The 27,062-nt window shown below is 40.3% G+C and overlaps 2 protein-coding genes and 1 long non-coding RNA gene across 4 annotated transcripts; 2 read left to right on the forward strand and 1 right to left on the reverse strand.

Moving 5' to 3' along the window:
- Positions 1-110: 110 nt before the first annotated feature.
- On the reverse strand, positions 111-14,524 carry LOC114571695 (uncharacterized). The gene is made up of 20 exons (XM_028602793.1): positions 13,793-14,524; positions 13,484-13,691; positions 12,685-12,851; positions 12,260-12,390; positions 11,732-11,898; positions 10,727-10,812; positions 10,292-10,372; positions 9,650-9,764; positions 6,756-6,931; positions 5,942-6,163; positions 5,329-5,531; positions 5,012-5,134; positions 4,448-4,585; positions 4,067-4,316; positions 3,694-3,895; positions 3,217-3,442; positions 2,702-2,829; positions 2,146-2,300; positions 1,538-1,760; positions 111-296 (listed from the first exon to the last, which is right to left on the reverse strand). The coding sequence occupies exons 1-20, from the start codon at positions 13,949-13,951 to the stop codon at positions 157-159; spliced, it is 3,300 nt and encodes a 1,099-aa protein (XP_028458594.1). The 5' UTR covers positions 13,952-14,524; the 3' UTR covers positions 111-156.
- On the forward strand, positions 14,242-17,461 carry c1d (C1D nuclear receptor corepressor). Of its 2 annotated transcripts, none has more exons than XM_028602797.1 (5): positions 14,242-14,402; positions 14,768-14,909; positions 15,555-15,621; positions 16,195-16,250; positions 16,347-17,461. In XM_028602797.1, the coding sequence occupies exons 2-5, from the start codon at positions 14,772-14,774 to the stop codon at positions 16,551-16,553; spliced, it is 468 nt and encodes a 155-aa protein (XP_028458598.1). In that variant the 5' UTR covers positions 14,242-14,402; positions 14,768-14,771; the 3' UTR covers positions 16,554-17,461. The 2 variants fall into 2 exon arrangements, with proteins under 2 accessions (XP_028458598.1, XP_028458599.1); XM_028602798.1 differs by having other exon boundaries at positions 14,360-14,432.
- A 1,177-nt stretch (positions 17,462-18,638) lies between these two features.
- Positions 18,639-23,735, forward strand: LOC114572358 (uncharacterized). The gene is made up of 3 exons (XR_003694756.1): positions 18,639-18,668; positions 21,240-21,288; positions 22,521-23,735. It is a non-coding gene; the product is annotated as an uncharacterized LOC114572358 (long non-coding RNA).
- Positions 23,736-27,062: the final 3,327 nt, after the last annotated feature.

Raw genomic sequence — 27,062 nt, forward strand, 5'->3', positions numbered from 1 at the left:
CATCAGGTGGAAGGTGTAGAGGATTACTATATGTATGCACACAGAAAGTGTCTTTAGAGCAACACCAGTCTTTTCGGTAAACGGTAAGAAAACTGTGTGTCACTCAAGGATTCAAAAAGATAATAAATACATGTATTTGTTAGAGAATGACAAGAATTATGTCCAGCATTTGAACTTGAAGAAATCCTGTAGTTCCTGATCGTCCTCCTGTCTGTCATGGATCCGTGCGTAGACACTCTTCAGCAGCTTGGTCATAAACTTCCCATCCAAGATGTCGATGTATTTGTCTATGCAACCTACGGACGCAACCACAGATTACTACATCGACATTACTGCAGTCACCATGACACAAATACTTCTAACACATGAAGTTTAATTTTAAAATGTGTGGCGTTGCTTGAAGTAAGTTCTAATTTTGTGCTTTATTTGATTTATACTGTAAATCAAACATATCATGTGAGACTTCATGTTATTAATGTATTGAACATAATTACACAATTTATATTTATTAGGTATTGATATGCTGTGTATATTTATGTTTTGTTTATGCTTTGTTTCTTCTGTTAAAGCACTTTGTAAGCTGTTGTTTTTAAAGGTGCTATACATATAAAGTTATTACTCTAGCTGGCCATTACAAAGTCAAATGTGATACAAATCTATAAATAGCACATCATGGCATTTCACATCGGCCTGGCTGCATGATTTCAATACCCAATTTAAACAACATGTTTGTTGAATATAGTCAAGGTAACTACTCTTTAAATCATGGTTCGCAAAAGAATATTGCAGTGCAGTGTTTGTTTAAATGTGCCTGGCCTTCAAGACGGGTGGAGTTTGTCGCATAGAATAAAGAATGCCACTGTTTTTTTATTTTTTACTAAAGAATTTTAAAGTATTTTTTGTGGCAGGCAATCAATGTGCATTCTGCAAATACTGCATTATTTTACCAGATTCTATTAATCTTTTTCATAAATGGTTAACTACTAACTAACTATTCTGCACTCAAGTACCCATTTTCTTAAACTGGTCAAGATGCAGTAGGTAAGACTTATAAAACTAAATTTCTGTCATATTTGCTGAAACTGACCCTATGTTCCAGTAGAACTACATGAAACAAATCATTTAAAAAAATAAATCTGGCTCCTCTGCCACCTACAGCCTGGAGTGCAATTTGCAAAAATCCACAGCTCCCTGTTCAGATGCACCAATCGGGGGTGGGGGGGGGGGGGGGGGGTGTGTCTAACTGCGTGTCAATCACTGCTCATGCACATGCATTCATTCTCCTTTGTGGCCGAGGGGCTTAGGAGACCATTTTGGCCTTTAGCAGAAAGGGGGGAGGGACTGAGAAGTTGTCTATGTTCACATTTTTTGGCTAAGTCGTGGATCTTCACAATCCTACCTACAGCACCCTTCAATTCCTTTTCCTGCTAAAAAACAAACAAGTTTCTTAACACTTCTACTACTGCTGAGTTTTGACTTCTTCCAAGACTAATATTACTATGTCTACAACATGTATAACAATAGCAAAAGCAATCACTTAGGCCCATGACTTTGCCGTATGCTACGAGGCTGGGGCCCAGCTGGGGGTGGTCGTACAGCTCCAGCGTCATCAGCATGCGGACAATCTCTCCTGTGATGAAGGCATCATCGAAGCTTTGCTGGGCCACAGGCTTCAGAGGGAATCTGCAGTACACCTCCACTGCAGCCTGAGGGTCTGATGGCTCCAGCAGCTGCACAAGCTCAATGTAGGCATCGTGGACCTAGACAGTCAGGAAATGAATCAACCACGTCGTATCTGGATTACATCAATTGAGGGAAATCAACACCAGACATCTGCCAACTGCTTGTAAATCTCTACAAATAACTGCTTTACTTGCAACTTCCGCAAGTTGCAAGAAGACATAAAGACATCCCCATTGAAATATAATTTCTTCTCTTTGTTATGACTCAACTGTTTGTTTTAGAGTAAAACTGCACTAGCCTCTCTGTGGTACAATCATAGACCTACCGTTCCACTGGACTTATACACCAAGACTGGAGTCACACAGTTGGGTGGGTGTGTGAAACTGGTGACGTTATTTTATAATAACCATTGTAAGCTGCATCGTAAAAGCATTAGGCAAAATGTAGCAGATAACAACTGACCCCTGGTGCCATGGAGATGACCTCTTGGTAGAGCTGCTTTGCCTGGTCCTGGGTGTCTGCAGAGCGGGAGAGGGCACGGGCCAGACCCAGCCGTGAGTTATGAGACCTGCGGTTCACCAGACCGGACACGCTCACTTTGTCTGCCACAGCGGGCTCTGAATACACACAGAAAGTACAGTATAATTAACTCCTTTGAGAAACCCGGGAAGAAAAAGAGGCTAAAAGTGACTGCTGTTGGTCACATTTGAGGTTTTACAATGACACAATTGTTGTCCAAAGTGAAACTGAAATATTGTGTACTTTATACTGGACCTGTTCTATGTTCTTGCCACAAAAAGGTGTAAGTTACTGCACCTGAAAAAGTGTTGGGTGTGATGATGTAATGTGACACATCATCTACATTTGAACAGTTACCATTTAGATTGGGCATTAAATACATGGTGATATATAGTAAATCACCATATATGACATTTTTTCCCCCCAAATCATGAAAAACTAAGACCTTGGGGAAGAAAGGTTTATGTATGTCACTGTCATTGCTTTTGTCATGCCTTACCCTCTGCTGTCTCAGCAGTATTGGGGCAACAGTCCTGTTTAGACTTGTTGGCAGGGAGCTGGCCTTGTGTACCATTGTTGGAAGGTTTAGCCGATCTATTTGGCTTTGCTGCTGCTCCAGCTCTTCCCCTATAAAAGAGAACATTATGGATAATGGATTACAAAATCAGAGAGATACAAATCTAAGTTTTGATAAAGTGTATACACAACAGAACTATTACATTTATTTTTACATATTTGAGTGTGGTCCTCAAACTTTTCAAGACCTGTTAATGCTTCCTTAATTCACATAATTCACTCTTCATAGAGCACCTACAAGGATTACAACTGAAAATATGTGCCAGTGAAACAGTAAAAATAAAAATTGTACTTGACACGAATATCAAGCAGGATAGAACTGAGAAAAGTAAGCATCCACAGGAAATCATCCATAAATAAATAAACAACCAAACATTCCACAGACAACCACATAACAGGTCGGCCAAACGCTTGGCTCATGCTGCCAGCGGGACTCACCTGGCTGCAGGGATTTTGGCTGGAGGCTGGGCAGCTTTCCCTCCCCTGATGGGGGCTGGGGGGGTAGGAGCAGGAGCTTTGGTTACAGCTGCTGCCACCCGTCCTTGACCAGGTCCTCCCCTGCCCCGCATAGCTCCTCTCTTGGCCACACCGGTGTCAGACGGCCCCTTCACGCCCGCAGCTTTCTTGTTTTCAGCCTCCTGCCGGTCCTGCCACCACTTTTGTTCTGAGCAAACAGGGGGTGGTTAATGTGGCTGTGGAGTTCATCTCTACCATAACTGTTGTTGTAAATGTAATACATGTATCAATTGGAAGTATCTCAGGTAGCCATATTATATATAGCCAGATTTGCCATGAGGGCCGTGCATTACATTTTTACATAAATGTAAAATAAGGCCCATTTCTATGTAATTCTCTGCTAGCCAGCTGTGATTCTGAGTGAAAATCACAAACAGTAAGTCCACTGTGCAGACTCACTGCTCAGCTGTTTAAGTGGCTCTCCGCTCTGAGTCTTGTGCTCCAGCTCAATGCTGGCCTGGAAGCTAAGGCAGGCATCTGTTATGGCTTCCTTTGATCTGTCGGAATTTGGGTTGTTGTCATATTGAGCCAGCTGTGCCAGACCCAAGAGACACAGGGCGTGGCTGTCCCGCGGTGTGGTCACCACTGCCAGCTGGCACGCCTGTACACAGTGCAGGGGAGGTAGGCAGAAGGTACAAGTGAGATTTCTCTGTCACATCAGGACATAACAGTCAGTATATGGACTAGCTACCAAACCAGTAAACCAAAACAATGTAAAATACAAATAAAATATGCATTCTGTATGTGTCCTTGCCCAACTGAACACTCTTACCCTCTCCTGCATGTCCAGCAGCTCCTGACAGGGGGCGATAGAGGTTAGGCGTATGAGAGCTGTGAGGGCCTGGCATCTCTTGGCCACCAGGGACTGCGTCTCGATGCCCGCCTTGGCCTGGTGCTCACCCTGCTGGATCAGCCTCTGCAGCAGGGCAAATTGAGCATCCAGGAGCACCCACTCCAGTTGCTCCATTATCTCGCCACGACACACACACTGACTCACACTCTGGGCAGTCAGCACTGCTACACTGAAGCATTACAGCACAGAGACAAGCAGACACATGGTTTTCATGCACTTATTAAACTGGCTCAAACACTGGGTAAAAAGGTTATATCTGTCAATTTCTGACTTAAACAAAGCTACTGGTTTGTAACATACATGTGATAGACCTGCTCTGCACTCAAGGCCTTCCTAGACAGTGTGTTTCTCTGTTGCAGCTGGCCCAGAGTGAGAAGGCCTCGCAGGAACTGTGTGCTGATGCTGGACAGAGGGGCTGATGGATCCTGCTCCATCCAGCTGTAGACAAAATCATGAAAAAAGAGTAACGGCACAGAAAAAGCAGCCGTGGTGACCATGATTAACTTACAGTTACATACAAACAAAACAAGGCAACGGCAGGAGCTCCTTGATTGTAAATCCCAAATGTAACCAGCTAATTTCTCCACTAGTAGGGAATCAGATCTCTGAATCTTTCAAAAACTTTCTCCAATAACTGAAAAAGAAGGTGTTTAGTGGAAAACCCAACTCGATACTATCTTTGACGGGTTTTTTCACTATCCTATTCTCCCTCCTGCAGGCTTAAACAGAACATCCTGGTACATTACTGATACACGCTCTCCCTCTCTCACTGAATATATCCACCTCCACCACACACACACACACACACACACACACACACACACACACACACACACACACACACACACACACACAAATGTAAACCTCTTGCTGCAGCGCTGGCTGACAAAGTGCTCCAGTCCCTGTTGTAAGAACAGAGCTGCCTCCTTCTCTGTGTCTTCAGAGGCTTTCTGCTCCTGCTGCAACAAAGCCAGCCCTGTGAAGAATCTGAGAAAATGAACGCAACACAGGAAAGATGTTGAAGACAAAACCAGCTCTGCTGGGCATTGTGTGAATACACAATTTCCCTACATGATCATTTGTCATGTAGGAGTTGATGACTTAATGATGGCCATTATTTTTACTATTACAGCTAATGACACAATAAAAGTTCTGCTTCTACTACCAACAAATGACCTGACCTGAGAGCAGGGTGCAGCGGGCGCAGTGCCAGGCCGCTCTGGAGGTGCTGCAGGGCTTCCCTGCTCCTCCCCTGCAGCAGCAGAAGCCTTCCTATGTGGAGGCTGTACTCCCAGTTGTCAGGACTCAGAGACCAGGCATCCAGGTACTTCATCAGGGCCCGGTGGACACAGCTCTCTTCATCCCGCACGGCTGCACTGCTATCCTGCAACAACAGGTGAGGGAGTTCAATTTCATCTGCCATATATTGATGAGTAACTATTTAGTGGGTGCTTTTAAGTATGTGTCATGGCAGTCTCTTACATTGCACAACAAGCAACATAAAAATCCATAACTTAAGTATCCATAACCTGTGACACTTTCTAGTGTCTCATTTGCTACATCTAGCAATGGAAAATAAATGCCATGATAATCTGCTTTCTAAAAATCCACTCAATTTGCAAAATAATGAGCAGAGCTGCTCATCTATCTATCTATCTATCTATCTATCTATCTATCTATCTATCTATCTATCTATCAAAATCCCTCTTTGACATTTACTTTTTAGGTATGTCAATGGTGCTCTTAATTAGAGCAACTGAAGTAAACTTAGAAGCAACTTTATGGCACAGTTACCTTGCCAGATTTCTTGGAGAGCCAGATGTAGAGTGTCTGAACATAGTCTCCTCTGCTGGACTGTCCCTGCTCTTTGAGCTGCTGATACTCTTTATCCAAGGCCTGCAGCTGGTTCTCCACCGTGGGCGTGCCGAGGAAACCATGGAGCTTGCACACAGCCAGGATGTCATCCTGACGCGCTGTTGCTTTGGCGTCGCTTAATTCATCTCTGTCTCTGTCAACCTGGAGAAGAAACAAAAAAAGGTTTCGAAAGGTCGGGTTGCTTTCAGCTGCACAATTCACTCTTCTCAAATGTAAGAACCATTTTCACCAACAATATGATTCATTATCAACATTCAAAAATGTAGGGTTAAGTGTTGAGCTGTTAATACAAAAGAGCCCATGCCTACTGTATTTGCAAAGTAATACAATTCTATATTTCCTTTAAGCTTTGTCAGATGTATAAATCCCTGGACCTCAAGGTTATATGAATGGATTTTTGTCAGGGCATTTCAGGTGTGTTTGCGTGGGTAGGACATGGAAAAGAGTAGCTGGCCAAATGTGGGTGGGAAAGCCCTTGAGCTTGGTGCATTACCACCATTTCAGTCAAGTTAGGAGATATATTGTACCGAGCACCTGCCAGGTATAAATGTGTATAAATGTGTATAATAATGTCAGTGCTTAAAAGAATTGTAATAAAAATGTCTTTTAATAAACAGATTTAAAGAAGCTATTTAGTTATGCATGTTTTGCTACAGCTACAGTCATCTGAGCAAAACCTCACAATTCGTCACTGAAAGAGCTGGCTTTTCCCCAGGACATGTCGTGACACTACCTTCCTCTGGAGGCCGTACATCTCTGTAGCGTAGTGCTGCTCCTCCAGAACGAGACCCAGCAGGAAGTGGAGTCTGGCTTCTCTGGAGCTGAGTCTGATTGCTGATGCATAGTGGACAGCAGCCTGCTCCAGGCTATGCAGAGGAGACTGGCCATCCTCATACTGCAACACATCCCCTGTGGAAATGTGAGAAACACACACATATGGTATGCACACAGCAGACAACAATACCAGAGAGTATTTGCATATATTTGTGAGATAATTTGCATTAATATAGAGCTGAAAAATAACATTTGATAGTGACCTTAGTACCTGGATTGTACTACAGGTAAAACCAGATTTGGGTTTAGAATGACTTTAAATAATAAAAACCCACAGGGTTGTTGCCTGCACAGAGAAAGTTTCAAAGTCATCAAATCAAATCAAATTACGTCACATGGGTTAGTGTAAATTTCTTATAGAAAACATATTCATATAGCAACTTAAACATGCATCTGAACATTTGTGTAGACATTATCATATCAAAAATGTGCAGGTCTAAACCGCTCGTTACTTTCCTTGCTTGCACGTGGCACATGTTGGACTGAAACTTTAGGTGCTGTGGCTCTGCAACTGGATCGAAAATTTGCACTCAAAGTTTAATAGCTCTAAGGGTATTAGGACCGGTGGTTTTAGAAACAATTCATTGCCCTGCATTTGTGTAGCAATAATTGAATCTTTAGGCTCATGGCCATTGTAATTAGTCAATATTTGTTTATGCTGGACTTGATTTAAAGTTAACTGGGTTCACACACACACACACACACACACACACACACACACACACCCCCTCCAAAAGAGGTTTTAGCCAGCACACAAGGAAAATCCTGAGTGCCAAAGGGTCTGATTTTCAGCAGCCAGCCTCCTGTTCATCCACAGCCACTTTATTTTAAGCACGCGCGTGGCGCTGATTTGACTGGTTCTGAACAGGGATGTCCATTTGCATAGTCAGACTGTACCGGACTCTCCATGGATTCATCCATGGTCCCGGATGCGAAAGCCCCCTCACAGTATTAGATTTTTAGATTTTGAATGGTTACCTGCCAACAGAATATTGTGTTTTCCTTGACATAAATGAATACATTTTCACCATAAATTGGTGCCATATCAGATTGCAGGATATTTTTGAGTTTTTGATGCTCACAATTTCCTGGGGGAGGACCCCCAGACCCACGCTTAATATGTGTTACCCCAAAGGCCCATTCTGAGCCAGGAAAAACCCTGGTCTATCATGCCTGTCATGGGTTATAGGATAAATTTAACTGAAAAATAGGAACCCGTTGTGACATTAGAGTTGAGTTAGCTAACTAGAGCATGAACAGCCAGTGAAAATGTTGTGTTACAGTTACACACTTTGCTGTTATTGGTTTGAGATTGAGGCTTATTAAACCTTGTGGATTCAGTTTTCTAATTCTGTGGAACGTTGCTTGCTCACAGCACTGACATCAATCAATAAACAGCTGCAATACAAGCCGGACGTGGAGGTTTTGCTCCAAAAACTACAGGCTGGGAATCTGGCAACAAACTAGTTATTCAGTGTTATACTCTGGCCAAACAATTTGCCAGAGTCATTTAAATCAGGCTATGATGACAATGACAAATGACAACTGAAAAAGGTTTTACTTTTGTTTTAGACTGTAATGACCGTCAGAACTGACAGACAAACAGCCACTTCAACAATCTGTTGACAGCTTTCATTCCTGTGTTACGCTCTCATGAAAAAGGTTTCAACTTTGTTAAGGTCTCACACTGAAATTAAACTCTTCCCCTAGTGTTTCTGTTTCATTCAAGCACAAACACTTCACAGTACACTGCATTATGAGGAATAAAAGGATCTCCCATTTCGCCGCCTCTTCTCTTTCACTTGCAAATGTTTGCATGCGTCCTTTGCATGAAATGCAGCTTCCCTTATCTGTCAGACCGACCTGCACCTCTGGCAGACGATACAGAGTCCCTGGCTGTAAACTTAACTGCTTTAAAAACTAATTTGTTCCTACCTCTGTCAAACTTTTAAACAATGCTACTTGAGGCTCTAGAGATAGTTTCATTGTGTTTTACTGTGGGGTGAGGGAAATATGTGTATCGTGCAATTATGTGCAATCTATTGTTGTGACTGCTTCAATTGGTGCTGTAGTGTTTTGTTTCTAACTGTCAAGGCATTATTTATGTGTGCATATGTGTGGGCAGCTTGGAGTCCAAAACAAATGTACCTAAAGGGACAATAAAGTATATTGTATCGTATGTCACAGCTTTTAAATTCCGGGGAATATTGCTAAAACATATCCAACAAACTCATTCTGCAGCTGCTGCCTGCTGCTAAAATTCACTTTTGCCAATCATTTAAAAGGTTTTTTTAACTAATATACTAGATTAGTTAAAGAATTAGATTTTTTTTAAAGTCCATTCATCTAATGAAAATGTTCTGTGGGCCTATGCACATAGAGCATAGCATGCACCTAGTGTTACTGTAATAGATGTATTATATGCACTATATCTCTTAATATTACAAATTAAAAAGTTTTAATATTCCCAGCCTTGATGATATCTACACGTGTAACAACGTGATCGTTGTGTTTTTCACAACACAAGAAGTCAGACTGAATAACACTTCATGCAGCTTGCTCGTCTCTCTCTCTGGTTCCAATGACTTTCATTCAGTCCCCCATGGATCAGTCTCGAATGTCACTTCTCAGGGTCACCAAACAATTAGCAAGGCACAATTAACTGAGAAACAATGAGCAGTAACTTGAGTTTCTGGCACGTCAGATAGAGGTTAGTTGCCAATATACTTTGATAGATTACTTGAGTTCACTTTCATTTCTGATACTTCACTTGGTTTGAAAAGTGCTACTTACCTGGCTTTGGCAGGCGTTGCCGGTAGAGCTTTGTGTTATCCTGGGCCAAGGCACACAGTTTATCCACATTGTCTTCTCCCACTGTCAATTGTAGTCTTTTCTCCCAGTTACGCACCTGCATTAGACAGAGATAACAATCATCAACCCATGAAGTGCAGCAGGCCAAGCAGCAAAGCAAAATATTACCTCATATCAGTAAGTGGTATTACATAAGTTATATAAGGATGGGGATTTGTAAGGGGAGAAATGTTGTTGATTTCAATTTGATCAGTAAAAGTCAAAGTTCACCCACCTTTATTTACCACAAGATGGTGTTCTATACTATGTGTCAATATGGAACACAATGACATTGAGTGAGTATAAAACAGAATCAGAATGACTAAGGCAAAAAAATAAAATAAAAATAAAACGTGGCAAACGATTAAAGTGATTTTGACTCTGCATACAACCCTGAATTTGATCTCTACTGTGCAAGATAGAAAATAAAATAGAAGAAAATAAAGCTGAATAACCCTTAAAAAAAAAATCATCTTCATGTTAAATGAATGGTGAGCCTACCTATGGGGGTTTAAGATGGTGTGTCCAATGCAGTTTTATTTCAGACTTGTATACTGATAATGCAAAGTAAAATACATGTATTACCTCCAAACTGTGTTTAGTCTCTATCTCCAAACAACTGGATGATGCAAAGTGTTGCTTATACCAATCAGTCTCTGTCACATCCTGAAAATGAACATGAGCACAAGTGAGATGTGTTGATCAGATGCAATCAATAAAAGATCATAGCTTTCAAATGGATTGACCTGGTGAATCTATTTACTATAATGAACATGGGTTCTTTATTGTTAGTCGAGGTATAATAACATGACACACCTCTGCATCCCATCCTCAAAGAACCTTTATACACTCACTAACTGTGTCAGCCCCACACACACAAACACGAGATCCTTTTACTGTTGAAGTTAAACCAGCACTTAGTCACTGTCAAGGCTGACTTGTAAATAAAGTATGAGCAGAGTCAAGGTCCATAGCAGTTATTATGGCAATGCAGAGCTCTGTTTAATCTTTCATTCTGACCTTTGCATCCAGGTCCCCTGTGGGTTTGTGTGGACAGTCCAGAGAGTGTGACCCCAGCTCAGAGAGTTCCATCACACTGTCACATCCTTTGTTTAAAAAAAAAAAAAACACATCAAAGACACACTATATCACACACTAGGAGTGGATAGCAGTGTTGTCCTCCACTACTGAAACCGAAAAGACCACTTAAATGATACATTTGTGACCAGTAATTTTTTTTTTTGTTCTACAAAATGAGTCCAGTTTAATAAATAACTCTGCAGAACTGCTTTTCAATTATTTCAAATTTATTTTTTAACTATTTTTAAAGTATTTAACTACTGTTGTAAACATGTCTAGTACATGTTGTTCGGGTGTGCACCTTTTTGTAATTCCCCAGAACTAACCTCTGCAAGTAAAAGAAAATCAATTAGAAAGAGATCTTTGTTGTCCAGAAATACTTCTCTGACTAAGCAGGGCTCAAAGGAGGCCTAATATAAAATGCAGCCTACAACATCTAGATAGACATGGTCTTAATTAAGTAATAAAATCCCCCTCATTACAGTAACAGTAATAGTTGTCTACAGTGACATCATGTTACATGATAGTACAGGGAGTATAATCAGGACTGCTGAGAGGTAAGCCAGAGTGTATACCTAGCCCATTAACAAGTAGTTATATAAGCTATCAATAGAAACAACTCAACTGATGTAGAAAAATCTCAATGGCAGAGTCAAAGAGTCAGTTAGTCTGAGTGTAGGTTGACTGTGTAACAACATCAATGGCAAGAAAGGTAGAGGTCTGAGAGGAACCATGTAATGGCAATAACTTATCTTTTATTCTTTGATCAATGTGACTGAATGAATGAAACCTATCTATCCTTCCTTCTACATCATTGCTTTTTTCACCAAAAATAATAGTGGTTCTAATATTCTACCCACTGACTTTTAACTCAACCAGTAAGCACCTCCACCGCAGCAGTGCTTTAGACACATCTCTTTGAGGAGCTAAGACTCCAAACTTCACCTCTGTAAGTAAAGAAACACTTGACCCGAGCAGCAGACATCTTCCTGTCAAGGTCCAGTTCAACAACCTTCCAGCTGTCTCCCAGGGGACAATCGCTAAGTGGGTCGACTTTTGATCTTCGTGCCAGCATCTCGATATAAGGCCTTGAGAAAATGTGCTTTGGGTCACTGTAAATCAACAGGGAACTAGTTAGATCTTGGTGGCATTTGTTAAACCAATATAGAAGGTTGTATGCGCCTGATGCTGACTACTGATGTACTGCACCATTCAGCATTTGTTTCTAATTTCAAATTATAAAAAACGACCAAAGTGATGAACTTAAATGGCTCCAATGAACCACAAGATGAGAAATTACTATTGAGATTGTGTATCCGATACAGATTGTCATTCACTTTCATTTATTTTACTATTGCATGAACTGTAAAAGAAAAACAATGTTACATATATTATGAATGTGATAAAGGAGGTATCTGCTGTTACAACTGCCAACATTTTCTCATATCAAGTGTGTTCCTATTCAGATCTTACCTGTGGTTGATAGATATTGGTCTATATAAAGCAGTCAGAGATACTGGGCATTCATAGTCCAGCTGCTGCTTCTCATCAGTGAAGGTCACAGCCATGGGGATTAACTCTCGAGTCACCAACACTGTGTACACCTGACAGAGTCAGAGGCACGTTTAGAGCCTTTGAAACAGCACAGCATTATGAAACCTAAAATTATCCAAACAAACTCTACTCTTGAAAGCTGACTTATATACTATTATTTAGGAAGATGCAACCACTAACTGTGTGCAAAGCTTTAAAATGTAAGATCACTACAGGTTAACAGGTAGGTTATTAGATAAGGATAAGGTACACTGCAAAGCAAGATGTATATGTTTTGAAATATATAATGTCAACAATTTAGTGTGATGAAACATAAAGTCGTCCTCTTCTCATGTCTCATCCACCTGTGAATTACTGCCATCTGCTGAACAGACTGAGATCTCCACCACAGTGTCTCCAAAATTCAGAGGGACTGGCTGTGAGCTGTCCTCTCGATTCACTGTAACTTTGATATTTTTGTCTGGCACCTTGGGAAGCAGGGTCACAGCATTACAATGAAAAGGAACAATACCTGCAGAAAAAGAGTTTACAGTGGGAGTGACAGAGATCAAAAACCCAAACAAAAATGGATCTGTTTTGGAAATTTGACCAATTGATAATCATAACACAGCAAATATACAGTATACACCCCTACACATAGGCTATACAGTATACTACTCTTTATATACAGTCTATGATATTCTACCATATTTTAATATTTATAAAAGTAAATTACCATCAATTAATATATTTACAACACACAATAGACCTTTTTCACAGCAGACATGATGACATGTCATAGTAGGAAAAGCAAAGGTGTGTTCAAAACCATTAATGATGGCTGCATTCCACTTAGGAGAGGCCCTGATTGTGCATGTTGACTCACTGAAATAGCTTACTGGGACACTTGATGGAATGGAGCCATCCTTAAGGTTATCAGTTTCAGCTGTGCTTTTCCTACTATGACAAGTCAAAATGTCTGCTGTGAAAAAGGTCCACTATTGTTTCCAAATCAGTTTTTCTTGCAAATAAATATGTATTTATGTCTTTGTTAATTTAAACATCGAATGATATCCCAATTACATACTGTTATTTTAATACAACTGCCTTACAGCAACACATAGGCCGCCTACTGTGTCAGTGTCACATGAACTCTGTACTCACTGTTATATTCATAGATTTTGGTGCAAAATGCAGGTTGAAGTGGAATATCTCCTTCCAAAGCCAGATTACTGAGTTCTGCAATCTTTGCCGACAGCTTGGTGATTTCCACACAGTATTTCTTTATGGTGCCATCCTCAGCTACCACTTCAACTTCTACTCTGTTTATCCCAACATTCAGTATAATGGTACTGGAACCGTCACCAAAGAGCTGAAATATTAAAAAAAACGAGGTTACATTTCATGTTTAGTTTATTTATGAGTTTTACTAACCAGAGAAAAAGTGCACACAACTTGTAGGACGGTACTCACAATTCTGTATGACGCCCCGCAGTCACTAGCATTCAGGTCCAGAGTCACTTTGTTGATATTGCTCTCCACTGTCACTTTGTAGTCTATAACTTGTGGTGTGAAGGCTGGATGGAGCGTCCCACCAGAGACTGAAAGCTTCTCCAAATCACAGTTGTCCATGTCTGAAGGCTCTTTCACGGATGGTTTACTTGTGTTCAGCTACAACGGTGTGTACAGTCCAAGTCCTAAACGCACTTAGCTAAACTGTTGCCTGGCATGCCAGCACCATGGATGTATAGCACACTCAGCTTCGTTTACCGCAATGACGCCCCAGATTACCATGGTAACATGAACACCCTTAATATAAATTACGTTAGTTAATAATAGCATACGTTTTAGATGCGTAAAAAGCGCAGTCATGCCGCTTGGTGACTCAGAAAAATCAACTTAAACCAACAACCTGTTGTTAGTTTATAATCTTAGTGTTAAAAAGCATGTCAAATCTGTAGTTAGTAGTAGCTAATTTGCTCTTCCAAACGGCAGACGGCAGTAGAGTAGCTAGCTACAAAAGAAGACAAGTTGTTTTTAAACGTCACTTCCTGTTGGCTAAAGCGTGTTGCGTGCTTAAAAGGTAGTTAGCTAACGTTAATCGTAGAAATAGGTAACGTTAAATGTCGTTCGATTCCGTTTTAAGTTATATTGTATTGCTGTTAACACAGTTGTAATTGTTGCTTAACATATTATATATATATATATATATATATATATATATATATATATATACATGCCACTTTATTTATGTTGCTAAACGTTCTGTTAGCAGCATGTGCAAGCTATCTTACTAGCTAACGTTACCTAGCTAGCTAGCTAGCTTTCTAACATTGGCGTTTCAACTTTGAATGGGCGCTTTTTGCTATTGTGTTACGTTACTGTCTAATGAATCAACCACGTTACAGCAAAGCTTTACACCATTGTATGAATATAATTATTTAACAGGAAAATGGCAGCGGACAGCAGAACTGAGGATTACCCTCACGAGATAGACGAACAGCTCAAATGTTTCGACTCCTCAATTTCTTCTATCAAAACCATGTTGGAGAAGTTGATGTCGATGCCCAGGAATGACCTGCTCCAAAAGGTAGGCTGAAGACCTTTTTTTTTTTATTTATTTTTCACAGCGGTCATTGTCACTTGTCAAACACTTGTTGCTATTAGGTACACCTGTCTTTTTCTTCTATGACTAGTTAAAATGTCACTTGTGAAGAAAGCCATCGCAGACGGATTATCAGATTGACAACAAAACATAGAAACATTTGGTTGTTTTGATGTGTAAAAACCAGATTTTAACCGTATCAAAGTAACTTGCATCAGTGAGACGAAGTTCTCCCACTCGACCAAACATCACTGGGAAATATTGTGCTCCATACATAACTCATATTCATCCTGTCAAGGCTTGCAGTGGGTTGGAGCTTCTCTTATCTCATATTGGGCTAGAGGCAGGGTAGACCCCTGGACAGGTCACCAGTCTAACACAAGGCTAACACACAATTAGGCGAACAACCATTCACACCTGTACAGATGCTGATAATTGCCAGTTACTTTGAAGAATAACATTTTACATGGTAGACATGCAATAATCTCATACAATATAATGCTTAGGTGTACCCAGCAGTCTATTTTGCGTATTTACTGTGGTGATTACATTTTTGCAGGTAAAGGACTTTGATTATGTGTATACATTGTGTAACTGGTGCTAATTAAACTAAATCTGGTTTATTGACAGCTGGACCCTTTGGATCAAGCCAAGCTGGATCTGATGTCTGCCTACACCCTTAATTCATTATTCTGGAGTAAGTATTTTCTGGATTTACTGTGATTACTTTGTGGATTTGGGGAATATAAATTTAAGTCAGGTAGTACTATAGAAAACTTACAATACTGTCATGTGAATTATGTTGACTTGATACCTGGGGGGTTTCTATACAAGAGATGCCTCATACATGTGTCTCCAGTATACAAGTAAACCAAAAAGCCAAATGCACTGCTTCTATTTGGGAACAGACATGTTTATTTGTGCAAATGCACAAAATTCCATTTTATTTGGATAATATTGTCAACCAAATGATTTCTGAAACACAGTAAACAAGTTGAATGCCATTATGGACTTCAACCACTATTTGTTCATGTGCCACCACATAGTTGTCCACTTATATATTCACACAACAATGAAAAAGCACGATTGGGTTTCAATGATTGCACATATAATTTCTTAACAGATTCTGTGAGGAAATTACTGTGAGATACAAGCAGTTTTATTTATATATATATATTTAATCTTTTATTGAAGTTGTCTTGGCTTTGACTCAGATTGTATAGGTATTCTTTTTCTGGACATGTAGTCTTACTTTTGTTCTTGATTACAGTGTACTTGGTTACACAAGGTGTAAATCCCAGAGAACATGGAATCAAACAGGAATTGGTATGTATGTTTTCTCTGCACTGTCTTTGACATGTTTACGCTTTCTCTATTTATTTGCATTTTCTTATTCCTCTGTAACCCTTCTCTGTTTTTCAGGAGCGAATAAGGACATACATGAACAAAGTGAAAGAGATTACAGACAGGAAGAAAGCTGCCCGTCTGGATAAGGGGGCTGCAGCACGCTTTGTCAGGAATGCTCTGTACAATGCAGACGAAAAAGATTCTAGAAAAAAAGCAGCATCCAAGAAAGCAGCAGACACAAAGTCTGACACCCCGCAGTCAAAGCGTCCAAAGCAGAGCTGAAGGAGAGAAGGAGCTGTACAGTCTGGTCCCACTGGATTTTGTACCTCTTTGGGGATAAGAAACACTTTCTGTTCACAAGGCAGCTTCTTAAGTTGCGTTACTGGCATCAAACAATGCAACATGACGCATACAACAAAATACACGTTGGTGTTTATCTGGGTTGCTCACCAGTCAAATAGCCTGTCAGATTGCAGCATTCATGTTGCTGGATTTACCAAAACACAAGACTGATTGCCATCTACGATACACCATCCCAGGTTTTGCTGAGCATATTGTTGATCTAGAATTTAATAGCCTTGAGTCTGTAATACTTTTGTAATGTTACTTCACCATTGAGTTGTAAATCTTCTTCAGGATGCCATAACCTTGAAAAAGTATTATTTTATCAAGAAAAGTGAGTAAAATCCTGGTCCATCCAGGTATTGAAATGTCATTTAGGAATGTTTGGTTCCTTCTTTCAGATAAATGAGAATTTCTCTGTATTTTAAAAGTGATTCTATGAATCATGTTGTTTTGAGGTGTTTTTACACACGTGCAATGTGTCAGACTTGATAAAACTTTTTTTTTTTGCAATGTATTGCTTTTAGGATTGACTTCTTTATAAAAAACCAAAACATAGTTGATTGCTGATGCACTGTCGCACTCTCATGGCTCACTGGGTCACATGAATACACCAGAGCCATCAACACCTGTTAGTAACACCTACTTACCCTACTTGTACTATCCTAATTTTCTTAAGAGCAAGGCTATTCTGGTTATGTGATGAGGTTGAGCGGTTATTTACGTCTTCCCAAGTTTAATGTGGTCTTTTAATCAGACCTACATTACAGCCGATGCGTTAAATGTGAAAGGGAGAACTGATGCGTGTTCTGGGCTGCCAATAAACCCATGTCCAATACATTAAATATTGAGTGCGGTGACCCATTTATTTAATGATGGCATGCTCACCATAGCACTGGTATATTTCAGTTTTGTGTTTTTTCTTTCAGGTAAGTTTCATTCTGCTTTCCAGTGAAACACTAATCAAACAATAGCACTGACAAGCCACCCTGACACGGTAAAAAGCGGTTTGCTTTCCCCTTACACGCACCTGTGTACCTCTGGCTGTTGATTACCCTTCATGCATTTCCAGTGACAACGCTCCACCCACTGTAAACTGATTACCAGTGGTTAGTGTCTCAGCATTGAGTCTGGATGTTATTGTTTGTTCAGTGCTCTGTGTTCCTTGACAGTCTTCAGTGAAAAAGATTTATATTTTAAACTTTTAAGTCTGCATGTTTCATATTACATATAAAATTAGCGGCAAATATTGTTAAAAATACCAGCTCCTCTCTTTATTTTACTTGTAGAGCTGTTGTGCCATGAACTATAAGACATATGGAGAATAAATAGAAAAAGTTGCTAAATATTACATTACCAGTCAAAAGTTTAGACACACTTTCTCATTCAAATAAATGGAAAAGTGTGCCCAAAACTTTGACTGGTACTGTAGATATAGAGGTTGCTTTTATGAACTAGTTAAATTTGTATCTTAATACAAATCAAGCAGAGCATTACTTAATTCATGGTAGTAATTTAGACCGGCCCTTGGGTTGGTCAAACCTGTGACCTTTTTATTACAAAATGGCCTCTGTAACCATCACAAATGGTGCTGTAGCCATAGACCGTATATAATGGACCAATAGACCCCGTTGCTCTGGACGGAGACCAGTGAAGGCTATTAGAAGCACTTTTCCAGTGATCTCTTGCTTTACTGCGCAGCCTCCAACTGACAGAGACAACGTAAATGTGACGTGAGCAACGTGTCTGAAAGTTGTAAGTCTTTTGGTAGCTGTGACAAGAGAAATCTCAATAATTCCCAATCTTACAGAGACGGAGAGCGTAGGTATATGTAAGGAGATAACATAAGCACAGGCTAATTATTGCTAACTAATATGCTAGTTAACATTAGTAATTAAACCTAAACAGCTAATGTAAGTCGAAACTGCCTGCGAGCTTCTCCTGTACTATACGGTAATTCCTCTACTGTGCGACAGTAAGTCACTTGGTTATGACACAATCGTTAGCTTATTTTTACAAAAACGTCTGCTACGGAGCCATAACGTGAGGTACAAGGTAATGGAGCCTTTTATACATTGTCGTGTTTCTTTAGAAATAAACAATGGACAAATAGTTATTCGCAGTCAAGTGACGTAAAAAAAAAAATGGCGGTCAGTGTAATGCTAACAAGAGGTGATCGCTTTGTAGCAACAAAATGGCGCCATCGGAGGTTCGCGTTCTGAAGCGAAGCTTACCCCCTTGGGTGTAGCTGCATGGCTGCACAGTGTTAGCCTCGTGAGACCGTCCTGATCTCGCGAGCTCCAGTTTTCCACTTGCAGATCAGTCTGGCATCTTGAGGCAGAGAAAATTTGGAGCCGTTAGCCAAACGACCGGGCCAATCAGCGTTGGTTTTGAGGTGGGTTAGGTGGTGATAGACAGATGGTTTATCTAATCAGCTAACCAGTATTTTCAGACAGCGGTAGCCGCTCGCTAATGCTTTTTTTCTCTTGAATCCTTCTTTTGGAATATGGTCCGTGAACCTGAAATGGTGCCTTTTATTCCTAAATTCTCGTTACACAAACGGCAAATATCCTTTACCGACATGTTTGCTTGCTCAGCTAACGAGTTATGCTTTGCCTGCAGCAGCAGGGGCAGGCTTGTGGTTGTATTTTCATACGCTTCGTGGATCTGATTGGTTGATTTGGCCCGTCTATCACCCTTCCCAAAAGTTCTCCAAGGGAAAGTTCCCAGATGGATATGCCGAGCAAATGCGAAGCAATCCATCTGGCGGAGTCAGGTTAGCACAGTGTAAGCGTAGGCTGTAATGAGACTTCCTTTCATAAAAACCAATGTCACATTTGATAAAGATACCCATGTTGCTTCCTTTTTGTAATTCCCTCTGGACAGCTGAGATCTTAATCTTAATGTACCCGCAACTTACTGCATCCCTCTAATCAAGCCCAGGAAACAGTGAGGCAGTGAGTTAGATTCCCAGGAATGTGTCTTTTCACTCTTTTCATCATCTTGCTTTTTTCTCATCCTCCCTGCAGCAAGCGTCCAAAAATGACATTTGTTTAGCCAAACCACCCTACTCCATCCTTTTACTTTTTCCACCAAGTTGTTGTTTCTAACTGTTCAAAGACGCGTGTCAAACCTTTCTTGATGAACAGCCCCGTCTGCATATTGGAAAAATATGGATTTTTCCACGACCCCCCCCCCGTATTGTTCGCCTTCCTACACCCTCCTCCCCACATGTGCTCAGTATAAAGGAGTTAGGTCACTGTGCGAGCAAATTTGAACAAACAAACTCATGTTGAAATTGTGCGCCCTAACAAGCTCCAAACCCTGGTTTGTCCCGCAAATGTTTATTTATGCTGTTTGTGAGCAGCTTGTGGTGAGGAAGTTTATATTATATATGGAGTGAAAGGCATCAGACCAAAATGACCTCCTCAGGCAAGACGAAGCAGCCTTTTCAGTCTAAAAAGGATGAAGTGTGCTGCCAAGAGACTGCATTAACCTGCTTGGAGTACCAAATGAGTTCAACACATCAGGGGAAAATCACATAATTTGAGGTTAAGTTGTCACTAAGTAGATGCTGTAAACAGATGGGCTTCGAGTACTTGTTGCCATTTGAGTGCTATATTCACAGCATGCTAAAATTCCCAAGAACCTCAAAGAACTTCCCGCCAGATAAATTTAGGGAATCTGATAGACTAGGGTCACAGGAATAATCCCCAAATGTATGTCTCAATCCATCCCTCTCTATAGCATTTAGTGTTTTTCTGCCCATTTGAAGTGGAAACCAAAGTGTTGATTCATTCCTTAAACAAATTAGGAAGAAGGCAATGTTTTTAGGTCATGCTAATGTTCCAGTGTAGAAATGGAAAGTCATTGCAAACTCCTGGAATTTTGCAACACAACACTGTAATTAAACAAAGAAAAGACCTCAACATTCAGAGATTCAAAGTTTATGCTTGACCTTGCAAACACCAGAAAACAATCTCACCAAGAGGTCCATTTAGCAGATGTCCCGAGCTTTCGATCATCTCAGCAGAGGGAGTTGTTGTAAATGTTCAAATCTAAAAAAAATTTCAGAGCGCTTTAAGGAGTCCATGTTGGCCTAAATGTTGAGATTCAAGATTAAGTTATGACTACATGACTACTGGGGCAGAACAAAACCTCAAAAGTGAAACAACATGGCAGGATTTCAAAATGAAGAAGTTTTGGCTTGATGAAGACCTTATATGTCGAAATGTTGCATTAATAAAATAGCTTGGGAGCTTGCATGTTTCAATGTTTGGACAGCTTCTCCTTTTCCTTTGTACTTCTTTATTTAATTATGGGGAGGGGGTATACATCTTATTTATAGCAGGTAAGCCTGTATCTGAGTGATGTTTTATGATTTACAAACCTGAAGTGTATCACCCACTACGGAGGGAAAGACGAGTTGTTATGAAGCCCACTGGAACAAGCATTGCTTTGAATAAGTGGGTGAAATTGAGAGTGAGTGAATCACGAACATTGCAGCTTTATTCTGTCTGACACACCAGGAATTCCATGCAGTCATTTGTGCCACTTTCTATTCACCTTGGCCCCGCTGACAGAGCCGCTGATTAATAATGATAACAATGTTTTCCATTTATTTAGCCCTCACCTCCCGGCGCCGGGACAAATTACTGTCTGTAAGAGTCAGCAGGTAAGACTGAAGCTCAGACCACCAGGGTGTCCGACAGGAACTTGGGTTACATCCTTTGCTTCTTCTTTTTAACTCTTTAGATTCTGTTATTGCAGGTTTTTTTTGTTTGTTTTTGAAGCAAGATAACTATTCATGGTTTCTGCACTGAAATTAAATTGACAATTTAGATAAACAATAAATAAGCTAAATAAATTAAATAATTCATATTTTAAAAAGTAACTTCCTGGGCTGCCAGGTTTAAGGGTTCAATATCCAAAGAAAATATGAAAAATCAATTACAGGTTTTCTAGCTTTTTGGAATCACACCTTTATACTGTCACCTTTATAAAGGTGTGACAGTCTTTTTTTTCCTTCTATCAGAGTCAGCATCACTTCTACGTCAAGTTCAGTAATTGGGATTTGTCTTGGTGATATTGTGCAGAAGCATACTGACAACTTGCAAATAGTTAAGATCAATCTAACACATTAGCACGATTGTGTTGCCCCTTTTCAATTATTGTAATCCATCTATGTTGACTTTCTGCAGTGTGTTGCTCCTCAGTGCAGTTTAGTGACCCCCATTCACTCTGGGATTTTTCAAATCCTCAACAGTCAAAGAAAGGGAAGCAGCAGTACCTGGACAACGTCATCAGAAAGAACACAAAACTCTAATGCACCTTTTATAATGTCTTCATTGCTCTCTCCCTTTCACTCTCTACTTCTCTCTCCCCCACTACTGTACCCCAGTGGGGTTTGGCAGTATAAGAAAAATGACGGCATGCTGAAAACATGCACAGAGCGGGGCCGCGAACCCTCCTTGCTAAACACATCACATCATCATCACACTTTATTGAGTTTCCATCCGTACATTACCTTACTCCTTCTGCCAGTGTGTTTAATCTACAGAGAAGAAGAAAAAAACTGCACAGAAATACTCCTCACTCAATGAGTTAGGGTTGGCCTGCCATCTGTCATGCTTAAATGAACTATTAGGAATGAAAACACAAAATCATTTTAGAGATCCAAGCTTGTGCGTGGAGGGTTACAGGTTCAAATGTAGGGAGAAGCTGAGAGAATCTGTGAGTAAATCCTTTCTCTCAAAGTCAAGTCAAAGTTGCACTGGTGATGGTGTAGCTGTTCTGATGAGATGTGTGTACATCTATTTCCATTGCCTTTTCAAGGATACACAAAGTTTAAAAAATAAAGCATCCATATTAAACACAGATTATTCGTCTTCTTTCTCCCATGTGCAGACCAGCTTTATGATGATGTCACTCCGACTCTGTGGCCATTTGAAGACCTCATCTATTACTGTGGCCCGATGTTTACCTCTGGTGTGGACCTCACTTTAAGCAGTCCATATGGCTGCAATGTGAAATCAGGGCTTTTCCCCTTTAAACCGTGGGCTTCCGATGCATAAAGCCGCAGGATAACTGCTCAGCCATCAAAGAGCTGAACGCAAAACCATCTCTGAGCCCTCTACACACAAGCACACGTGCACATGTACACAGTCACACACACAGAGGGAGTTAGGCAGCTGCAAGCACACTGAAAGTAGAAAAAACACTCACCGTAACACATGCTGAGGGACGTACAAGGAAACAGAGAAAATGGCTTACACATGCATCTACGCACACTCAAGAGCTCACTGGAGGTGTGTAATGGATTGGATCCCCCTCATAATTCCTGGGACAGCGTTGTCTTTGAGGTTCGTACAGAGGCGGATGAGACCACAGCTGTTTGGACATAAATTTTCAGAGGAATGCCTTAAGTCCGAGCCCTCAGCATAAAGAGCATGACTGAAAATTCCTCTCGAAATGACAAATGATCGCCCTAAGGACTGTGTGTGTGTGTGTGTGTGTGTGTGTGTGTGTGTGTGTGTGTGTGTGAAAAGGGTTTGTCATGCAGGCAAGGTTATGGAATGCGTGTTTCTGTGTATGTTTTGTATAATGCACGAGTGTGTGCGCATATCATATATATGACATGTATGTACGCATACCTTTGGAAGATGAGTTGTGTGTACAGTATGTGTGTGTGTATATGTGTGTTGCAGCAGGTTGCGGAGAAGTAGGAAATGGCGTGCAGACAGGAATTGGTCTCCTCTGTTGGATCAGGAAGACTCAACAGCTGGGGAAGGAAAGGAGGGCAGCTTGCCAGGTCTCATAAAAAAAGTCGGAATCTCAATTTTCTCTCTATACAGTAGCTAACTCTGGAGTCATGTTATCATACAAGTGTGAAGGTTTATAGGAATATTTTGGATAGATTAGGTTGGATATGCAGCTTGTAGCATGTGATATAGTTTTGCCAACAAGGTAAAGTCTCAATTTTATGTCTTTCTGGATCATGTGTCTTCATTTGCAGATATTGCAGGGCTACATGGATATTAATGTGGTTTAACGACCATGTATTTACTGTGTAAATGTAAGCATTTTAAGCTATTATGAGTGTTTTACACCAGGTAAAACACCCTTTCTCATTCATCCCAGAACAATATAGTTGAATTGTCAGAATGAATACTGTCTTCACTTGTTCTGTTATCCCTTTATTTCGCAATAAAAAAAAATTTAAATCATACATGTCATCAATGAATAGCATAGAGTGTGGGGCTCACAAGAGACACACCTGCTTGGAATGGACAGCCCGAGTGCCTCCTCTCATGCCACACACCTAGTTTCCTTTCTCCCTCGATATGATAATGGGGTTTATAGCACATCAATAACCCCTCTCATCCCTCTTCCCTCTTACATTCAGAGCCAGGTTTACAGCTAGTGTGGGGCGGAAGGCTGCAGGCCTTGATGTGAGAGCTTGGGGCTAACGGTAGCGCTGGGTACTGTAAAGTGATGAAGGGCCTCCGCTTTTACGATGATGTGAATGATGTAGCCTGAGAGAGTAAAAGAGCAGCAGTGTGTCCATTTACTGTACATGACTGAACTGCAAGGGAACTGGAAAGATTATATGTCCCGCTACTAAATATTTACATCCTCTTTAAGAATATTTGCAGATGCTATAATCCAAAATGATGTACAGCAATGACGTTGACTAAAGTTGAGAATTAAAAACATTAAAAGGAGTCAATAATAAGGAATTCAGCAAAACACTAGTGTTAATTACTGTAATTTAACTTGTGTTCACAATCTTCAACTCCATGCCTGTTTTATAGAATTCCACATCCATCAGAGAGGCAATCAAACAATTGAGTGGACTTTATTGGTTCACCTATCAGTAAACAAGAGTCATCTTCAGTCACTGAAAAGGGGGAGAAAGCTGCAAAAATAGGCACAGATGTAAGTGGGACAACATCAGTGTTCTTCCTGTGTTCAGATTTAAGGATATTTTGTATTTTTCTTTGTCAACCGATCCCATTAAAAGACCTAAACCAACAATACATTCTATTAACCCTTGTTGTGTGCTGTGTAGCCCAAACCTGATATAATGTACTCCTCTGTGCCATAGAGCTCCATTGTTGTCCAAAAAAACGATTAAAAACACATCAGTGAGCCACACTGTTCCTCTGAGTGACATGTCCTTTCAGTTTATTTTGAGTCAAATCCTCACACACTTCCTGCTGTCATACATACTTGCTTGTGCATCAAATGTGTATTAATCCACAGCTGAAAATAGTCCCCAACAAAGTGTTCAGAATGTTTGAGTAATGTTTGATAAAAACGTAAGTGCCCAGCTGTTTCAGGAAATCATTTAGCCTTAAAAAAAGAAACTATATATTGGTTGTCTATTCTTAAATATTTATGTCTTCCGTGAATAGGCAATAGACAGGCTAGGGAAGTCGGAAACTATTTTTTTGGTCTTTTTTAATCGGATCTGTTGATAGAGAAAAATAGAAAATATCACAAATATTATCCTTTAAAATGTATATAACAAAATAGCATGTATGGTCAGCTGAATGTCTTATTAGAACTGGAGAAAATATTAGTTTGGAAGTGAAAAATAAACAGCAATATCACTGGAATTACACGCATCACACAATTTAATTTAGTTGCTTGTCTCTTTGTATTCATTCTCTGTGATTAGCAAAGAGCCAATAAGGTAAATAACTCAGAGACAACAGGGTTCTGCATTATTTAATTTCTATGCAGACCACTTCACATTGAATAGTGTCCCTAATATTTTTTTGTTTTTGTTTTAAATGTCTACAGGACTTTTAAAATGGCTTGGGAGTAGCAGACAGGGCTCTTTATTCAGCATTAAGTGTAACAGCATAAGTATGATCAAAAGTTCCTCCTAGCAGCCACAGGGGGGCAGTCCAACACCGCTGTACAGGCCTTTTTCTCTGGTCAGGCTTGAGTGGCAAACTGAGGTTTGCTTTTCCTCCTACCGCAGAGCAGATTGGAGAAGATTAGCCCTCGCTTGGCCGGTAATCACCCTTATCACACGAGAAAACGACAACAATACAGGGAGTTTAATGACAGAAGTAATTGTTGTGGATGTCCCACGTTATGCTGCGGTGGTGTGATGAATGACAACCGCAATGCACCGCGCTGTGAGGAGATTTGCTGCATGCTTGTAATTTAAACCCATTTGTCATGGTTGCAACTCCCCTCTAGGGTTGTTTAGCTGAGGGCACAAGAAAAGTTTTTTTTCTGAATGAAAAAAAAAAAGTTTTCATTGTTGATTACAAATGAAAGTGATAGGCTGTTTTGTGGATGTGTGTGAAAGTAGACAGCATGTGTTGTGCCCCTTTCTCTGCTTTTCTGTCTAAACAGATGGACAGTTATTTTCACACACATACATAAAGTGTGGATTTAAACTAAACGCATAAATATTCATGTTGGACTTTCATTTTTCTAGTTATCTACACATAAAACACAGTAAGTGCATTTTGGCTTTTGTATCCATTGACTACACTCCACCCTAAATTGTCTATTCATAACTGTAAATCTGCATGAAAAGTACAATCAAAATGTATTGAGTAGAAACTGAAAACTTGAATGACAGTTGATATAAGACTTGCAATAGAAGTTGCTGGTATTATTAACCGCATAAATCCCCCAACAAAAAATCTGGATGTTCTACGTTCCGCTTGCTGCAGGCAGTACGGGCTAATCATGATCTAATACACAGGCACTGCATGCTTGGATTGACATCAATTGTTTTTTTTCTGTGCATGTGGCTGTGTGCATACCCATATAATTGTGAGTGCATTTTTGTGTGTGTGTGTGTGTGTGTGTGTGTGTGTGTGTGTGCCTGTGTGTGAACTGTTTGTGAATGTATCTGCATGGGTGTGTTTTTGCCTTTGCTCATGTAGGTATGTGTGTGTGTGAGAGAGGCAGAGATTACAGTGCTCTTTAGTGAAACTTTGGAATGCTTCATACCGAGACAGCTGCAGACAGTCTAGACTGTCATTCTCGCGTCACTTTATCGCTTCGGGCCTAAAAGACAAATAAGGAGGAGCACCCAGATATGCGGCCTCATCTGATAAGAGAGGTGGTAGGAGGATCTATTGATGACTTCTTCTTCAAACTAGCAAGGAAAGGCAGCTCTGGTGTCTGATACAGCAAGCACTGACAAAGAGTTCTCGGTTAGGCGACGACTAAAGAGCACGAGCTGTCCAGCTTCTATAGTGTATATAAGTAACGTGTTAACGTATACTGTATGTTGCTGCCGTAGGAAGAAAGCTCAGAGAGGGTTTTTACAAAAAGGCCTACATTCACTGTTTTAAGCCTATTTTGACATAAAATGTAAACTCTTTACATCTGTGTTTTCATTTTTCTCATAAAAAAGTGACCCTGTTGTGACGCGCAAGCGGGAAATCTTAAAAAAATTGAGATAAAAAAGAC

Source organism: Perca flavescens, chromosome 17 (genome assembly GCF_004354835.1).
Source record: "Perca flavescens isolate YP-PL-M2 chromosome 17, PFLA_1.0, whole genome shotgun sequence".
NCBI lineage: Eukaryota > Metazoa > Chordata > Actinopteri > Perciformes > Percidae > Perca > Perca flavescens.

Excerpts from the sequence above, each read along its gene's own strand:
- LOC114571695 (XM_028602793.1), bottom strand. The coding sequence starts at position 13,951 with ATGGACAACTGTGATTTGGAGAAGCTTTCAGTCTCTGGTGGGACGCTC. Across the intron at positions 11,899-12,259 it reads CCAATATCTATCAACCACAG|TGACCCAAAGCACATTTTCT; the intron begins GTAAGATCTGAA and ends GTTGATTTACAG. Across the intron at positions 4,586-5,011 it reads AGCCAGCGCTGCAGCAAGAG|CTGGATGGAGCAGGATCCAT; the intron begins GTTTACATTTGT and ends TTTTGTCTACAG.
- c1d (XM_028602797.1), top strand. The coding sequence starts at position 14,772 with ATGGCAGCGGACAGCAGAACTGAGGATTACCCTCACGAGATAGACGAA. Across the intron at positions 14,910-15,554 it reads GGAATGACCTGCTCCAAAAG|CTGGACCCTTTGGATCAAGC; the intron begins GTAGGCTGAAGA and ends GTTTATTGACAG. Across the intron at positions 16,251-16,346 it reads ATGGAATCAAACAGGAATTG|GAGCGAATAAGGACATACAT; the intron begins GTATGTATGTTT and ends TCTGTTTTTCAG.